Below are 19,931 nucleotides of genomic sequence, written 5' to 3'. Positions count from 1 at the left end.
ATCAAACCACTGTTGTCGCAGTTATTGAAAACTTTAAAATGAACCACTTCTGTTTACTTACATCATATCTGGAGAGGACCTCTTCAGCCCTTTTTAATACCGCAACATTCACTATTCATAGACAACTGACTGCTTTCAATGCCAACTACTCTTCATTTTCTTTCAGTTTATACATAATAAATGTCAGCGGATACTTCCAGATCAATTTATCATTTACATTCAGAATTATTTTTTGAAATACCACTGGATCTTTTCCCTTAGCATATATCACAATTCATTAAGGGGCTTTAACTGACATTTAAATGTCATTGTGATAACACTTAAACTGTCAATTCAACTTCAGTGATTACACTTTACATGACCCATGAACTTTATTCAGTGGTTACACTTTAATTGGCACTTAGACTTCATTCATTGTTAAGCTGTTTTCGTGATAAAACAACATGCGCCCACTCCCACCATATGAGCTTGTTTCTGAAAATATATCTGTCCACATCAAAATGCCAAAACAGGCAAGTCTCTTCCTGGGCATGTGTGAAGAACACACAAGCAAGCCAGCCACAAAAACCCCCCCAAAAAAACAGTAAAGAAGAAGCACAGTGTTTCCATTGCTGTGGTTGCGTTTTGCTATTGTGAATGCATTGCTTATTGCAAGTGAAAATTTCAGCAAGAGAACGTTTTGAGTTATGGCTCCATCGCAAAACAACCCGAAGCTGAACGTCCTGTAATACTTACCAGCATGTATAACGTTATCAAAGCATTAGTATTGTCATTGTTTTTGAGGAATAAATTGTAATGCAAGAATTCTTGCAAGTATTCTTTAAACATTCTTATATATGAAATGCACATCTAAACTTAATACTATTCGAGGCTACGTATGAATAAGGTGACCAAACATCACCTGTAGTGTCAGCTCGTGGATTTTTTTTCTCCTTTGTTAATATCAATTGTCTTCCAGATGTTGTGGCCTCAGTAACATCTGTGGGAAAACCATACCCCACCTATTCCCGTCCAATCCCCCTTTGATGTCATCTGCCTTTTGGTCTGCTTGTAGATATTGTCTCCCCCACTCCTTGACCTTGTGTCCCCTGGTAAGGATTCACATACGGTCTCCCCCACCCTCCTGCCTTTTGTATAAAATGCTTCACGCTGTCAGTGCTCTGTGTTGGTCAAAGCTCACCTTTATACTGGTATAAACTTTATCAATCAAAACACCATCTACAGCAAACTTTGGATCAGGACCTTGAGTGTTTTTTCTTCAACATTTTCTCTTTTCTCTTTCTGGATCTGTTCAAGAAAACAGTGACATTTGTAGAGGTACAGTATCATGTGAAAAATAATCTGTTTTAATCTGGACACAGGATCAAAACAGAGGGCACTTCAACTTTAGTTTAGGCCACAGCTTTACTCAGTGTGTACACTAAATCTGACAATTCAACTTCATTCAGTGGTCACACATTAGTTTGCACCTCCACTTCATATAAATGATTACACATTAGTAGACACTTCAACTTCATTAAGTAATTAAAAAGTAGTTGACATTTCAAGTTGTTATAGTTATTACACATTAGTTGACACCTCAAATTCATTCAGCAATTACGCTTTAATTTATGCTTAAACCTTCTTTCAGCACTTCCATTTTCAAATGAAAATTTTGCTTGTATTACATCTGCACTTTAACTGCAACTTTCAAATGTTTCGAACCTGAAATTTCAGCAGGTAGCACAAGCATGTTATTTTTTTCCTAGTTTTAGGTTGAATTTGTTTTTTCCATTGAGCTCTCTATTCCAACGAACGACTTCTATCATCCATTCTTCCACGCAGATTGTTGTTGAATCAAGTGTTTTCCCTCTCAATGGGACACCTGAACAGATATAAATCAATGAATGACCTGTGTGCTGCTGGACGGATGAATTGTGCATGTGCATGTGTTTGTGTCGTGATTTCTATTGAAACCAGGGGTCATTACGCACCATGTGGGCTTGGAGAGTAAGTCATGATATTCTAATGATTCTTTCATGATTACACTCCCTTCTCATGTAAACCATTTTATGTTTTGATTATGAGCCTCAACCAAATGGTTGGGATATCAAATTTACAGAAAAAAAAAAAAAATCCATATTCAATAGTCTGCATATTTTACATTAAAACCCAGAAGAAATTATTTTGGTTTAAATAGCAACAATAATATTATGAAAATAATAAAAAGTCATACGGTTTTCCAGTGCAGATATTTGTCAAACTGCTTATGTAGGCCTACCTGCTTAATCATGTTTTTGGGTAATATGGGTGCTTATTTCAGAGCGAAATGGTCAATGCTCACAACTGCTTTTGTGCTTGAATCTTCATCTGCTGAATCAGTATCACCGGTATCACCAGTGCCACCCTGGATTAACCTGATTTGTGACAGTAGGCTACATTCCTTTCCACCGTTCTGTTAAACTAAGGTAAAAACTCCACCCTATAACGGCCACACACGTGATTTTTCTGCTGCCGACACAATGGAAGGAAGCCACCTGAAAAGGTCTAGTTCTGAAAGCTGCAGTGCACAATGGGGATTTCTGGGGGCTCACAATACTGCAACTACAACTGGTACAACTTATTTCTCAGCAGGATATTGGTGTCCTGACCAAGTGCTGGGGGAGGCCATTCATGGTTCAATGACATCCAAAGGTTGTACAGAACTGTTAAAAAAATATATTCACTGATTTACACAGAAGATCAAAACCTCTGTGGTCTTTCAGCTCACACTGTTTCATATTGTGAAATAAAAGAAAACCAAATAGGCCTGTGTTTTTTTCCCCCTCTGAGTGGAAACCTAAATCTGTCTTTTAGGGGATGGAGCTATAAGTGGCCATATTAGGGCAGAAATCCAGAGTCTGGCAATGAGGGCAAAAAAGATCCACACACACACACACACACACACACACACACACACACACACACACACGCACGCACACACGCACACACAGTAAAAAGAGTGAGCGTGCAGACAGTTTGAAGTCTTTCCTTCCTTGACTGACTGTACCTACTTAATGCTTAATCACCCCCACCGCCTTCCTCCGCCCCGCCTGCTGCTCAACTCTCTAAACGCATCCTCAGGGAACACACACTCTCTCTCTACACACACACACACACACACACACACACACACACACACACACACACACACACACACACACACGGACTCTCATATAGGAGGATCCTAGCAGAGAAGCGGGCAGTGAGCAGCGCAGCACGCACCGGACCAGTTCGTTAACTTGTCCAACCCCCTTTTTCGGTCAGCTTCATAGCAGCAACACATCGGACTACCGGGTGACTACCGGGTGACTACCGAGTCCTCAAGCACTTCAGACAGCCTCAGACTGGTCGTCATCGTCTGTTTTACTCCGGAGACTGCGGATTTTATCCTTGATCTTTTCCAGTGGATACCGAGAGTGCGCACCACCTCTCCGAGATAAACTCAGTCTACGGACATTCAGAGTGGTCTTATTGGTTTTCCAGCTGGGAAATAAGATCCGTTATCCGTGTGTCGGTCCAGCTGTCTCCTCTGCCCTCCCTCCGGCTTAACTGCACCGGTCAGACTTGGAAAGAGCAACAGCCTCCACCGGCGCATCAGTGAGGTAAGAGATGCGACTGCCTCTGTTAGCCACATTATACAATCATAACCAATCTACCCGGCTCTTCCACCAGTGAGGTATTTATTTTAGTGTTACAGGATGTTCTGCAGCAATACGTGATTTTACATAAGACATGGAGGTCAAAATGACCCCAAAATGTATTTATAGATGTCATGTCTTAGAGGCAAAAAGAATGATGTGACTCTTAATGCAGCCATGTCATCAGTATTTTAAGTGTTCTTCACACAGTGCAAAAGTCTGGGTGGACGATTTAATACTCACACAGTCACCTTGGTAATAAGCCATATGGAACCCACGAATGTTACATAAAACTTACATTTCTCCTCCTCTTTCTCCTCCTCCATCCCTCCTTTTCTCCTTCCCTGGCCTCCTTTAACCCTGTTTTAGGCAGGTGATGCTCGTACACGGGGCAAAATTTTAAGAAAGCAGGGAAACATTTGGAAAGTGAGCAAAAATATTCTATTTCAAAGCCCTGGATCTTGGCGATAATAATGTTATTCATAATTAAACTGGTTATTCAGTGTCATCAATGAATGACAAACAAATAACTGTAAATATTCTGCTATGAAATAATAAACAGCTGCTATTTGTGATTCAAAACTCTGATTTAACCTACAGCCATGGATAGATTATGAGACAATGGGCTGGATGGCTCCCCACATCTCTTACACACACCCAGACTGAAAGATGAGTTCTTAGTTTTGCATCACTTTATGGTCATTTTGCATCTTTTTGTGGTCATATTGTGTCCCTTGGTGGACGTTTTGCTTCTCTTTGTAGTTATTTTATGTCTCACCATAGCTGTTTTTGGGTGTTGTGTTTCAGTTGTGTTGTTGCATCTCCACGGTATTTGTTCTTTGTCTCTTGTTTCCATCTTATTATGACTGTTTTGTGTTTGTTGTGCTTCATATATGTGATAGTTTGTACCTCTTTGTGGTTGTTTGGCCTCTCATTATTTCTGCTCTGTGTCATATGTTTGTCTCTGTAGTCGTTTTTTGATATCTTTGTGGACGTTTTGCACTTCTTTGATGGACTTTCCAGACCAGATATGTTGGGTTGCTGCGGGCTGTGGCCCCCCTGCCCACCACTCTGGCTCCGCCCATGGCTTTGAGCCTGCTTATCATCCTATGGGGACCTCACATATGCACATCCACAGGCATAAGCACAAACATGAATTCCATCCAGTCCAGTTCATTCCTGTATTGATCAGATTCCATTGATTGGATGTTTAGCCCATGCAGGCAGGGCAGCACTGGTGTGATATCATCTGGACTGGTCCCAGTCACTTCAAAGCCCATTGATGTGCTGAACAGATCAGCTGGTTGTAAAATCTCAAACATTGTGTATCAGCATCTGGCATTTATTATCCTCAGCAGCATCTCCTCCTCAGTTTAACGACAAGGAGCCTCTTCTTTCCGAGTCTCCACTCTCAGCTGGTCAGAGGAGCTCTGCCTGTTCCTTTCTATTTTTAGCCTCTATTTACAATGCAGTAGCTATAGAGGCAAGAAGAGTCTCTCACTCTGTTTCCAATCATCTGTCTCTGCCTCTTATTTGTCCTCCTTTGACATATTTCATTGCTTTTGTCTTTACCTTTTTCACTCTCATCCACTTTTTTTGTGTCCCTTTCACCTTTGGTTTCCTTTATTTTAACCTTGAACCATCGACATAGAAGTCAAAGTAGCTCTCTCTCTCTCTCTCTCTCTCTCTCTCTCTCTCTCGTTCTCTCTCTCACACCCACACACACACCCACACACACACACCCACACACACACACCCACACACACACACACACACACCCACACACACACACACACACACACACAAAGTATTGGGAAGGTAGTGGAGGAGACAGGGGGTAAAGGTTAATCTCTGGATGCTTTTGACCCAAATCACAATGCGACCTACATACCCTCCCCCGAAACAACCACTTTCCTCTCCACCCCCCCCTCCCCACCCCCCCAAACATATCCTTTTAATAGCACAACTCACTTACTGTACAAACACACAGCAGCCTTTTTGATCCAGAGCCATATTACCACTGAACAACTCATTTCCCAGGCCCAGTGAGTTATTGATTACTTGTGACAAAATACACCAAGTTACTGATGAAAGATTTTGATTAAAACTTCTCAAAAGATTTTATTTAATAAAGGAAATGTAATTAACTTGTTCGACATCTTTTGTAATGCTTCAGCATAATCTTGAGGCAAACCTGACCTCTCTTCATGTCGTGTCCTACTTTAGACTGTCAGTTCCAAATACACCACAGTAACCACTGCAGACAGCCACACCTCAAGAAAATGCCAAATACTGCTACTCTGAACTCTCAACCAACATTAATTATAATACAGATGGAAGTGTTTGAAAGTTGTGCCTTATTTAGGTTTATATTAGAGTATATCTTTCACTTCTGATGATTAAGTTTACATCTATGAGTCACTGTCAAATTAAGTATAAATGCTGCAGAAATTAGACCACTGCTATATGGGCTGCATTGCACTGTACTTAATAATTTGGCACTAAACCAGACTTTATGGTGCATCTAACAGAAAGCACAAAGTGTTTTCATTCAAGTGTAAATCGAGATGATTCACACAGAAAAAAAGAATGTGTACGTTGACTGCAAATTTATTTCTATAGTGAGCATGTTAGCATAGCATTAGCAGCTAGCTCCAAGCACTGCTATGTGTACTTACACCTTCACAGAGTCACTAACATGGCTAGTATATTAATATAGGTCAGGAAGGATTACTTAATGGACCTACCATGCACAGGCCCATGGGCCGGAGAGTTTATGGGGCTCATGATCCACAAAAATGTAAATGGTAATGGTAAGTACTTGTATAGTGCTTTATCACCTTTTGGTCTCAAAGTGCTTTAACATGTTTTTCCATTCACACACTAATGAGACAGATCACCATGCAAGGCGCTGCCATCAGGAGAACATTCACACACCGATGGTACAACATCGGGAGCAGCTTAGGGTTCAGTGTCTTGCTCAAGGACACTTAGGCATGTGGACAGGAGGAGCTGGGGATTGAACCACCAACCTTCTGATTAGTGTTCAACCCACTCTACCGTCTGAGTCACAACCTCCCTGTATTTACTGTTAATGTATTTACTGTTCAATATTTCTTGTTGGAAGGTTAATCAAAAGGCCACAAAGAGTAATGCAAAATGACCCCAAACAGATGCAAAAGAAGACTCAACTTAAAAAAAAAAGGCAAAATCACAACAAAAAGACAGAAAATGACCAAAAAATATTTAAAACAACCACCAAGAAACACAATGAAATTAAAGAAAGAAATGGAAGATCATTAGAACAGCCACTAAAATGCAAAAGTGAAATTCAAAATTACAACGAGGACACGCAAAGACCACAAAACTATGCAAAATGACAACAAAACTGCAAAAGAAGAAATGGCTTAAAAAAAAAAAAAATTCAAATTTGCTACAATGTATAAAGAGCGATAAAATGACTTGAAAGTGAACTCCAAAAGGGATGCAGAGACAGGCCTACACAAAATGACCAAAAAGACAGCGAAGCAATCACGAACGCACACAAAATTACTTCAAGGACTCAAAATGACTACATGATAATCCCGCTATTAGTTTGTCTGTCTTACCTATCAGGCTGATAGTTGGCCTTTACAATGTTAGTGCCTGTTGTCCATTCATGGGTGTGGGCCAAGCTCTACTTTCCACATGTGCCTATCAGGGAGAGAGAGGTGTGAGTGATCTAAATTTCATCATGTGCTCTAAGTTGAACTTCATCTATTTTGGAATACATAAAGCACTTTTTCCTCCATGCATAGTTTATACCACTTATCTCGGTCCTCTTTTTCTTAGTGGCTTAACAAAAATGCTTTTCCAAATAACTGCATCCTCCAGCTCCACCTGCTAGACCTGCTTTCACTTGTATGATGGGCCTGTACAAGTGACCTGCTGGTAAACGTGCACTCAATCTTACTCCATGTTCAAACATACAAGCCTTACATGGCAACCTCTCTCTTGCCTCCCATGATGCGTGTTTAGAGTTAAAAACATACTCGGGCTGCTATTGGGCAGGAATTTTCTCATTGGCATACCGATACCCAACAAATGAGTTATTTTTGCAAATGTTTCCTCATTTTCAAATCCAGATAGCTTGTTATATCATGGAGAATTTTATACATGATCCCAAATGTTTTGATTCGCTCACTTGGTCCAGCAACTCGTTCCAAATCCGAAGGTGAACTGTTTGCGTCATACTCAGAGGTGCTGACTCTCATCCCATCCGCTTCACACTCGGCTGCATACTGCCCTGTTGATGCAGGAGGTCATGGTTCGATGAAGCTAGCAGAAGTACATAATCAGAAAAAGAAACATCGAACGGTGTCAATGAACTGATAATAACAACAGTACAGTGAGGTTTGGTTTGATTCTGTGGCCTGATACAATCACGGCCACTTGTGCATTACCACCGTGTCTCTCGGCAAAATCTAGCATGGTCAAGTCATAAACCAGCAGGCTGTGACTAAAACACATGCTTACCACATCCTGTGTGAACAAGAAGCAGCTTTTAGACTTTCTCTTAATGGCAGATGGTGCAATGCCAGAGGGAGAAAGACTTCCGACATGTTTATCCTCTTTAGTACAGTGAGAGAACATTTGAGGAACCCAAGGCTTTCTCTGAGACAATAAGCCAACGAGGAATGATTAGATTGGTTTATTTATACTTCACAAGCCCCTTTATATGTGACTGCTGTTTTAATCTAAATATGATATTTAGGGTGGTTTTATCACCAACAACCATAATCAGACATGACTACTTCCTGGCTGAGAGAGATGGATGGAGACTGCTATTGTGTTAACTGTTTGAAATGAGTAAAAATGGACAGGGAGCCCTTAGTGAGAAGGCATCTGTTGAAGACAGCAGGAGTCAGACAGAAAACAGACATCAGACCGCAATTAAAGGAAGAAAGTGAGAAAGTAGCTGAAGGGAAATCTGCCTCAACTATGTTTTTGATTAAAACCTCAGAGTGTAAGACAACAGTGAGCCACATGGTTGTACAATAGGGTCTTTCCATTATTTACAGTACATTGCGTAGTGTCTAAGGCTGTCCAAAGCAGAGCTGCAGATAATAAACATACACATATTTATGACGTACATGGTTGGATGTCCAGTAAATCAAATTCAGAGTAATTTGAGTAGGAAAGGGAGACATGACAATGGAAAAGGTAAACGTTGAAAAGAAAACGCAGCAGATGTCAAGAAGAGCAAGAGGAGAAAGGGAGGGACAACAATGTTTTTAATTGAATTCATTCAAATATCTGTATCTGTAACATCTGTATTTTTAGTAAATGTATACACTAACTTAGATCCTTTGCCACTAAAATCAGCCCTGTTTTCCCATTTTCGTAGTGTGCTCCAAGATGGGGGCCAATTCATCGCCATGAATATTGCTCCCGGGCACATAAATAAAAAAGTTCTTCAGACGTCCAGCTTGTGGAGCACATAAGATGCAGCTCTGTCTCTTATAAATCACATTTATCTTATATTCTTTTTTTTAACAGCAAGTACATTTGAAAGGGAATGTAATGCCAACTGCATTATCTTAATATAAAAATAATTTTGTTATTATGAACTTATTTGAGAAAATTCAAAAGGTAGATATTAAACTTCTCAGTGAAATTTTCACTGGCATTGCTTTTCCTTTGTTTCCCTCAGTATCTGTTCTTGCAACAAAACTAAAGAAATAGCATAATAAAAGGTTCAATATTTCTGTTTAGGAGGTCACAGCTCAAGGTTAATGTAAGCTGTGACTTGAAGTGTAATACATGACTTTTTTTCACATTTTAATCTAGTTTAACTACACTTATTTAAAAAATTGTGATGGAGGATTGACAAGGGGGAAACAATTTGGCAATGTGAGAGGGTCAGCAACTGAGATCTGCAGCTTCCCTTCGATTTGTGGATCTTTGTAGGAAATGAGCCTCAGGAGTTGGGAGATATTTGACTTGTATTACTCCGGCCACGGAGACAGTACTTTAAATATATGTTGACGTTGTCCCAACTGTTTGCTATGAAGTTCAACATATACGCTTAAAAGGTGTTAAAACAAGAGTTGAAAGTCAAGCTTTCCATTCACACAGTGCACATATTTAAAAGTGGTAACAGCAACAGGATTATTACTGAATTTTGTTATTGATTTTAAATAGAGGGAGACAGCAGGCCTCTCATGTCTGGCAAGCACTGATTACAACTGAAACTAATAGTAGCAACAGAGAAGAAACAAGAGGAGACAAAGAGGAATGGAGAGAGAGAGGTTTGGAGATGGAGAGAGCAGACAAACAGATGTGAAAGTGAAAAGGAGGTAGAGAGGGAAATTTGGGATGAAGGAGATGCTGAGTGATAAAGTTAGAAGGGGGAAAGCATCCAATCCCAGTGTTGTCTCTGGAGGATGCTGCTGAAACCTGATCTCCGCCAGGCACTGGCCATCCCTCAACCTCTCTCTGTCTGTCTAATATTGGTAAGACACGCACACTGTCGCGTAATATTGCACCTGGTGTTTTCCTCAACCTCACAAAAGTACACGTACACACACACCTCTGACTCACAGATTATACATTTCTGCTTGTCTATCTTACACTCTCTCAGAATGGCCTTTTTTGAGGCACAACTTTTTCTCATCTCTCTACTTGAATCCCGTTTTATGACCCAGTAAAAGTAGTCAAATGGGACCAACACGGTCAAATAAAAAGCATTTATGTAGCTGAAATCAGACGTGGGCTTTTAGATGTTTAGCCAGATGGTTGATTAGTTCAGTTCCACCATCCTAAATATCCATGTTAAGAAGGAAAGATTATTAGCTGTCATTTATTGCTTAAGTTAGTCAAGATATGAATGATTTCATATGGGAAATATCTGGTATATTTTTCTTTCACCCAAAGACATAAATTAGTATGTTTTATATGATATTTTTCTATAATGTGTCCTATTATTTCTTTGAGCAATATAACTACAGTATATGGGTAAAGAAAAAAGAGTCTGAGAGCCATTTAGATATAAAAAAATACAATTAAACAAATGCCTGTCATATTGTAAAGGATTATGTAGTTCACCAGTATCCCGATCAGGTAATGAAGTAGTTGTTGAATTAAGAGCTGCTATTTCCAGCCTTACTCTTACTTGCCCCCTTACTCGCTAAACTGTCATAAAGGACAATTGCATAATATCACGCATGATTCAATGCCCCTTAAAAATACCATTGTTGTTTCTGTATTTAAGCACCTCAACAAGAGCAATTGTGAGTGCAGACTAGACAAGCACTCGGTTCACCCGAATCCTCAAATGACTCAGCCACGCTCACGTACACATGTAAGGGTACACAAACACGAGCACACACTTAAGAGGGGCAGAGTATTATTGTGAGAGTATAGTGGACACAGCGCGTGGGTGGGGAGTGAGAGAGAGCAGGAGGGAGGAACAGACGAAGAAAAAGACGCAGCGGAAGAGAGTAGAGACAACATTGCTGATGAGAGTTGAAGACTGTTTGTCTTTCTTGGCCTTAGTATCCTGTCACACAAATCAAAGTCACGTTAATAATTATTTGTAAATCTGATCTGATAAAGTATTTGCTGACGTGACGTGCGTATGTGAGATACAGGTGCAAAATAGACTTCAGACAAATTTTCACCCTGAACCCTGTGTGCCTCCGTGGGTTCTGTAAGTTCTTAATATAATGTGTTTTGAAAAGAACAGCTCATCATTTCAAGAAATATTTTCACATACTTTGTTTATTGAGAGTGAGAAGATTGATGATACCACACTCATAGTCAGCATTAGGTAGCTAAAGGCAGGCCTTGCAGAAAGAAGAAGCTCTATTGTTGTTAATGTAGGCACAACACAAATACAGGTCTGAGTTTTGTGCAGTGGGGGCACGTTTAGGTGCGGCCAACTTTTTTGGTAATTTGTTGAAGAGCACAATCGCACCCGTGGCGCAGCATGGTGTGGTGGCAAAGTAGTAGGATGAGATAATTGGTGTGTCACAGCCGACTTCAATCATGGCCGATCAAATCAGCTCCTTTCATCTCCTTTAAAGCCACTGTACCGCAGCATATTGTCAATTTCGTAACGGCTAAAGAAGGAGCAGCCTTTGGACAGCCAGCTGAACTTTACACTGGAGGAAACTGACACACTTGTCCGGGAGGTTCAGGCTCTCAATCACTCATGGTACTACGAGTCGGCCTCCACAGGCTGATGATGTTAAATTGGCTTGGGAAGAGGTAACTAATATTATAAATAACTCTTCCCCTATTATGAGAACCGCTGGCCAGTGTAGGAAGCAGTTCATTACTGTAAGACAAATCGCCAAAGAAAAACTCACATCAAATAGATGCTATCTGGAAACGAGGGCAGCTTTTTCCAAAGTGAAAAAATACACCCTCCAGTAACTGTAAGCTCACTAATTAAAATAATCTTGTGTATACTTGTAACCCACATTAGTTTTACCAGCAACTAAAGGGTTAACTCACACATGCAATACCGACGTTCACCAGAGGGGCGCTCTCGTGCACGTCGGGAGATCAAAGCCGTCTCCCGGGAGACGACCCTTTATGCCTCCAATGAAACAGCAGGTCATGATCGACACCACTGAAGAATCTCATTTGGTTGATTTTTGCTCACTACTTTTGAGGATCTTTATTTATTTGATCGTTAACCAGACCGACTCCGAAGGAAAAAATTTCTTTTAAGTCTGAGAAGAATCTCCGGTGAGTGACGAATGCGTTGCTAACAGTTAGCCGTTGGTGTACAGCTACAAAGGAGGACAGTTGTAAACAGTTGTTAGTTGGGCTAAAGATATCTATCAGGAGAAAACAGGAAAAAAAAACAGTCGGAGATAAATATTAATTTGTTGATGAATATTATTTTACGTGGTTGATATCTGTGATTGTGGAGCTACATGTACGTGACGGGGCTAGCTCAGCGCTGGGGGTTCGTGCGTCGGGACCTGTTGAACCGAGCGGGAACGATGACGCCATTTTCTTGTTTTAGCGCCAGAAGTAAACGGTCAGATTGAGAACAGCTGTTAAGTGTGTTGCTTAGTAACGGTGGACGTTTAAATAATGTCTGTTAGGTATAAGTGATAGATGTCACTGAGACATGAGTACATGTGTGTGTGAAATATGTTGGTATGTTCATATTGAATATTTTATATATATATGTGTGTGTGTGTGTGTAATACTATTTTACTGGTCATTTACTGTTACACCAACAATAGAGTTTATAAATTATAGTACTGACATCGTATTCAATTCTGCTGTATGCAGATTGTTTTTTCTGTATGGATCTGTGGTGGAGACAGTGATCCCCAGAAACCTCCACAGAGCGCTGGAGCTGAGTGACCCTGTGATCCCTGATCGTCTTCACCGTGGGTGAAGCTGCATTTGGTCTTCTTGGATTCTCCTGTCGGAGCACCGACGAGCAAAAGATTGAGATCAGAGTTAGTCTGAGAGCCTCCAGACGTCACTACCCGGGTAGTAGACTGAAAGACAAGAGACTGAAACTGACTGACTGTGAGAGAAATACCGGTATTGGGGTTATTATTGGGGTTATTATTGGAATTTGTTATTTTTCTTTTATGTTGTTCCCTTGATTTTCTGTGCGTGTTAATAACTATAATAAATTGCAGTTCAGTTCCTTGTTTTAAACTGCAAACATTTGCCGTGTTTCATTCACTCCCAGAGCGACCTAAAGACAGTCCTAAACTTAACACAGGAAATCTAGTGTGTTACATAGACTTACATACTGTATGTTTAACCCACATGTAAATTCAAAACTAAAACGTTAACACCAGTTTTGTGATTTTGGGGCATTTTTAAACACTGTTTTATTCGTTACATTTTGGTTGGAAATGATCTCCGTACAGATAGCCCTCCAAGCGGTGGGGTTTGAAGGTGAGGGGGAGGGCTGAACACTCATCTCATAGAGTGAAGTATTGTGTTGGGACAGCGCTGCGTATGCACACACGATAGGACGAGAGTGCGTTGAGATTGATGGGAAGAATTAGGACACAGCAGAAGTACATGCTGTTCTTTTGCATGTTGTTGGGTATAGAATCAAAACATTTTCTCCTTATCCTTCCTAGAGGTATTGAATATCAGCTCTACTTTAACCTGCGGTCATTAATCTTGGTATTAAATTATCAAAGCACTGGTGGCAGTAATCAAGAAGTGAACCACAATTTGCATAATGTTGGTTGCAAATATATTAAAAATTGTCATATTCATTAAAGCTGTGGAAGTGGAAACATGAAGCCCAAAGGACACAAAAGAAGGCAACTGAACAAATCCTCCGGAGTTAAGAGGGTCAGTCAGTTTTGGCAGCACTTGGTTGTACTCTACGAATTTAACAGCCTCTATTCTCCTTCCTGTAGGTGGAATCGCTAAGCAGCAGTTATAAATCTGATGTACTTCCTAGTGTTCTTCCTGCAGGGCACAGATGTATTGAGCTGCCTGCCATTTAACAGTGAACTGTATAAATATAACTTTGGCCTCCTCCCACTGTGTACAGGTAGAAAAGCCCTACATCAAACTGCAACCATGGATGAGATGGACTTGCCCCAGATGAAGAAGGAGGTGGAGAGCCTCAAGTACCAGTTGGCCTTCAAAAGAGAGAAGTCCTCCAAAACAGTGACTGAGTGAGTAGTTCACCCCAAAAATCAGCTATAAAACAATGATAAATAGCTCTGAGCCTGAAATTGAAATTAAAATAGCTTTGTTTTTGCTGAATACAAGCACACTAGTGAGAAGAGCATTTAGTGTATGCTATATATGAAGCCACAGCCAGTTCTGATTAACTTTGCATAGAAACTGGAAATACGAGGGAGTTGCTAGTCTGGCTCTGTCTGGAAATGACAAAAAAACAGATGTGTTGTGAAGGAGTGAATTTAGAAGTTCTTGTTTGTGGATATTGTTGCCTTTGGATAAAACTAACTGCTGAATAAGAGCATTTTCCAAAGTTATTTCTTTAAAAGGAAATATTCACACTTTATTATGGCATCCAACATAACTTTCCAGTTTAACTGTTTGAACATATTTAGAATAAAGGCAATCAAAAATAATGTTTCTAGTATTACATACATACATATTGCACAGTCCATGAATCACTGTTCAATATACTGTAGTTAACATATAGTATATGCAGGATCAAATATACTACACATCACAGAGCTACATAGCACAAGCATCTACACAGCATGTACCACACAAACAGCCTTTGACAAAACAATCTCAATTCAAGGTCCCCTCACCCGCCTGTTCTGGAGCTTTTGACTGTTTCTCACTGTCTTCATGAGCAGATGGGGTTTTTCCTCACAAGGTAAACTTTCCACTATTTTGACTATTTTTAGGGCCTTTTCATTCATTTTAGCTGGACCTTAGAAACAGGACGCAAAATTTAAACATGTATAGTTTCATGACTGATGAGTTTGTCCCATCTGCTAAAAACGTCTGTGTGCTCCAAATCAATGCAGACTTTGGGTTGAGATTGTTTAATCAGCTGCTGTTTCTCATGTAACTAATGCATTCTGCAGTTTATTTAATTATATTACTTAGTAATAAACACTACTCAGAAAATGAAAGACATGTGTAATGTTGTTCATTGTAATTAAGAAAATGATTCAATAAATACAATCCTTTTGATATGACAGCATTTGTCGTTCCACCACACTGATAAAGCAGTTATAGGACTTCATTAACTAATGCGTCTTGAAGGCTTTTGTCACAACCACAACACATCTAAGCATTAAGCAGAGCTGCAGCCATTATTTAGTTCTGTACAGCACTATCTCTGTCTGTCTCCTGCTCTCACCACAGTGCCAGTAGATTAAAGCACCAATCAACGAAACTCAGAAGTAACACTTCATCTGAGGCTTCATCAGCATGGCTAAAGAGGACTTTTGACAAATGCTGTTTTTCATGTAAAAGTATTCCGGTTCGGTGTTTTGAAACCCTGTTACTGAATGTAAAAAAAAAAACAAAAAAACACTAAGACAGGAAAATCTGTGATGGAAAGAGCATATTGTCTTCCTCGAAAGCAGAGGTATTATTAGTTAATGAATAATTAAGTAGCTTATGGTAGATCATTCTAGCTAATCTAACATGTTAAAGGATTTTGAATTTGAAACAATTGCTTTTAATTTGAAATCGTTTTTTTGGTTTTGGTTTTCACTGATAACCCATGCTTTTACATGCTCCACATGGTCTATTGTGTATATTAGTATAAGGTCACTTGAAGAAATAGTTTGATATTTTTGGGAATATGCGCATTCGCTTTCTTGCTGAGAGTTAGATGAGAAGATTGATAGCATACAAAATATAAAGCTACCATAGCAGCAGGTTAGCTTAGCTTTAGATGAAAAATGTTTATCTTGGCTCTGTCAGAGAGTAACAAGCATTTCTAAAGCTCAATATGTTATGTCTAGTTCATTTAATTAACACAAAAAGTGACGTGTAAAAAAGTCATGGTTTAATGAGTAGTTGTATTCAAGGACAATGTCATGGACAATAACTTCACCTAGCCAAACTAAATTAACTTAGCTTCATACTTGCTGTACGGAAACAAGAGTAATATTAATTTTCTCATCCAACTCAAAAATGTCAAACAATCTTTTGATGCTTTAATGATTCAATAAAAGTACATAAAAATCTACACAAAGCTACAGTTGCAGCAGGAAATATTATTAGTTATTTCTGGTTGTTCAGATTCTCCCCCTCTTTCCTGCCTTTTATAGAAAGGAGGAAAGTGGATAGAGGAGTGGTAATGATGTTCCCCTGGAATTTGAAGAATGTCGCTCTCTCATTTTCTCTCTCTCTCTCTCTCTCTCTCTCTCTCTCTCCACAAAGTTTGGTAAAGTGGATAGAGGACGGAGTCCCAGAGGATCCCTTCCTGAACCCAGAGCTGATGAAGAACAACCCGTGGGTGGAGAAAGGAAAATGCATCCTCCTCTAGAATAAAACCTCGACCCTGCCATTCAACTTTAACACACACCCTACAGATGACCCCTGGAGCTGCCCCTCCCTGGCCTGCGAAGGCCCCGGCAGGACAGCGCCACCTAATCTCTCACCGTGAATGTAGAACAACTGATATCCCTAACTTCTCCCAAACACACACAGAAACAAGGGCACAAAAAGACACACTGACAGAAACACACACTCACATACCTTTCACTACAAACTTGTTTTTTCTTTTTTCCTGACTGCCACACATACACAGCAAGTTTATTCCTGCCACGGCAATGCATCATTACTATGATATGACAACAATGATCAATACTTGTACTACATGTCTTTATATGAATATATTACAACTTATTTATGCAGCTGCCAATCACAAGCTTTCTTTCTGTAGTTTTTTCCTTACATTTTTAATGATTTAATGAGGTCTAATAAACTGTTGAGTCACATTCACACTGCCAGACTGACTGTAGATCGGCTGGGGGAATTTTGTTCCATGTTTAGATATAAAAAAAAAAGATCATAATCATCATTATGATTGACAAACTACTGACATTAAAGTTGTTAGCATTTTATAAAAACTAAATTAAACTACCTTTAAGAACCTGTGAAGATATGTAAATAAATAGAGATCATATGCGGTATATATACTTCTAAGACAGACGTTGGCTTCTCCAACTCTCCCAAGACACAAACCTGCTTAATATTTGGGCTCCATTTACAATTGTTGCATGTCCAGATGCAATTAATACACATATAAATACATCTTCCTTGGCCAGATCACAAATGGCAGAAAATCAATAATTATACATTACACAGAAAACACATTAAGCATATGTTTGATGTGTAGTTTGATGATAAATGAACTTTAATGCTCCTCGGATGCCATGTACACAACTTTTTTGATATCCGATTGCAATCCTATTCTCCCACGATGCACGAAGTGACTGAAGCCGTGTCTGCACAGGAGGCGCTCAGGCGCAGTATCAACTTGTGGCTCAACTACGTTTTTTTCCAGTGTTGTAAAGGGTTAATGCAATCACTGTAAAAACATGCGACCTTGTGTAGCCTATGTCTGGAAAAAGTCAAGCCTATCTTTCTTTATAGACACGCCTTAAGCGTAAATGACGGGCTTTGTTCACGTTCAAGTCATCAACATGGGAGCAGTTAAAACAATTAATACCAATTACAAGTCTTTACAGGTTATCATGGTGCATTTAAAAATCAATAAATAGTTACATTGTAACATGTACACACAAATTTAACCGACAAATTATGCAAATGTTACAGAATATCGAGGCTTTGTCATGTGGAAATAAGCTAATAAAATGTTTGTCTATATGACTGGCACTTAAAGCCTACTGACTCCCCAAACATGCACAAAATATCTCCCCCAGCCTAAATTTACTGCGAGGGATCTAGACCAGAAAAAACAACATGCATGAACCCAAGAGGCATCCATGGCTATCTTCCCAGTGTGACTCCTACAGTTTTCATATGTAGTTTGAAATTGCTCGTAAAGCATGGTTATCAACATTGAGCTCTGCAACCAGTGTTTTGCTTCAGTGTCATTAGGTCAGCGAGTGTCGTAGCAGCTCTGTTTGTGTTGTCAGAGCAGAATGAAACTGGCTCTCTGCAGGGGTTTGAGTTCACTGCTCCTTCTCTTCCTTAGCTACAGCCCCTAAAGAGCACACACAAACACACATGTAACCACCATGGAAACCAACATATGCACATATTGTCTCTTATCACACATGTACAGACCGACCCCTTTAACTTATTGACTTATTTATTTATTTATTGATGAGACCTTTCCCTTACCTTAGTTTTTGTCTCCTATGTCCGCACTCCCTCCCTCCTCCTCACCTGAAGAAATACAGAATGACCTGCTACACCTTGCCAGATCACCATCTACTACTGCCTTGTACACAGTTTCCTTAAAATGAGAATGTAAATATGTGGCATGAGGTTCAAACATCACCACTGACCTCAGAACTGGCATGTGGGTGTGCGTGCTTGTGACTGTAGCCGTGTGTTTGTGCATATTTCAGAAATAAATTTGGACATTAGGCTCCCATGTGGATTGTGAACCACACATGCAGCTGCATCAACATACACAAACAGGCAGGCCCAAGGCCGAGCGGATTGACAAAACACACACAGTGCTTAGTGAGAATGTGTATGAGGAGAGGCGTGGCAAGGATATGGGATTCTCTAAAGGACTTGGGACAGGAGAGCCTCACTTCATCTCAGTACTGTAATGAATGACACAGTAAAGGTGACACAATTCCCCAAAAGCTACTCAGTGTTTGGATGACTTTGGTCCCGTAATCAGTAATATAATATTTACTTTTCCCTTTTTAAAACTGAAATCATATTGTCCAGGAAGAGCACATTTTAGGTGTCTAGTCCAACCCTAAGCCTATATACAACATGACTACTCTAAATGGTGCCGATTAAGAAGTCCCGTCATTCATTCAGGGTCACTCTTAACTAGCTCTTGGACTGACATTGGAGAATTGCAAATAAAATATAGTCTACATATTAGATTTAATGTAACACTCACAAGTAGTTTGATGATACATGCATGTAGTGGGACTTCATTGGAACAAAGAACTGACGTTTTTTGCTTCAAGTTTGTAGTTTTTGCAGTGTCCCCCTAAATGCTCCAGTAATGCTCTTCTTAGTACTTAGATTACCACCGGAGAAGCAACAAATACTGTCCACTCCAGTCTCTAAACTAAAAGTACGAGAGAACTCCTGAGTCTGCCTGTCCCTTGTCTGTTTTCTGTCGAGCTACTGTAACTTGTTTAGTTTGTTTTTATATAATCTGAACGTGGGTATGTATGTATGTTATTACTATTATAATGACTGCATAAAATCTTGTCTAAATATCTAGCAACATATTCCTTGTGAGAGTGCTTTGGAAAAAATATTATGCATCAGATCAAAAATCCTAGTGTAAAGATGACAATGAGCAATAAATTAGGTCATTTTTTATTGAATGTTTTACAAAAACATTTATCTTATTGAATAAAGTAGAAGATTTTTAGACAGCTTGGTGTCTTGGTTGGTTTATTATGGGTTTTCTATGTACATGTGTAAGTACAAAAATAACTGCAAGGTTGCGGTGTTGGTGCTCACTGACCACTGCAGGTGGCATTCAAATTAGTGGTTGCTTCCCCTTGTGCCACATCCAGAAAAAATAGCTTCAGAAACAAAAATGACAGTAAGCGTGACGCAGCAGCAAATGGTGTTTGCAAAAGTTGACTTATAAATAAAGCTTGAACT

General features: G+C 39.7%; 1 protein-coding gene across 1 annotated transcript; it reads left to right on the top strand.

The window, feature by feature from the left end:
- The first annotated feature begins 3,145 nt into the window (after positions 1 to 3,145).
- Positions 3,146 to 19,696, top strand: gng13b (guanine nucleotide binding protein (G protein), gamma 13b). Its single transcript, XM_069149832.1, has 3 exons — positions 3,146 to 3,623; positions 14,197 to 14,323; positions 16,530 to 19,696. Exons 2-3 carry the CDS (start codon positions 14,226 to 14,228, stop codon positions 16,633 to 16,635), a joined length of 204 nt encoding a protein of 67 aa, XP_069005933.1. The 5' UTR covers positions 3,146 to 3,623; positions 14,197 to 14,225; the 3' UTR covers positions 16,636 to 19,696.
- Positions 19,697 to 19,931: the final 235 nt, after the last annotated feature.

Source organism: Embiotoca jacksoni, unplaced genomic scaffold (assembly GCF_022577435.1).
Source record: "Embiotoca jacksoni isolate LCO1_2020_lvr unplaced genomic scaffold, fEmbJac1.0.p SCAF_15, whole genome shotgun sequence".
NCBI lineage: Eukaryota > Metazoa > Chordata > Actinopteri > Embiotocidae > Embiotoca > Embiotoca jacksoni.
The sequence above is the reverse complement of the archived record's forward strand: the minus strand, read 5'-3'. Positions and strand labels throughout refer to the sequence as shown.

Bases quoted from the DNA above. Each gene is read 5' to 3' on its own strand.
- gng13b (XM_069149832.1), top strand. From the start codon at position 14,226: ATGGATGAGATGGACTTGCCCCAGATGAAGAAGGAGGTGGAGAGCCTC. The intron at 14,324-16,529 runs GTGAGTAGTTCA...CTCTCCACAAAG, and splicing joins TCCTCCAAAACAGTGACTGA to TTTGGTAAAGTGGATAGAGG.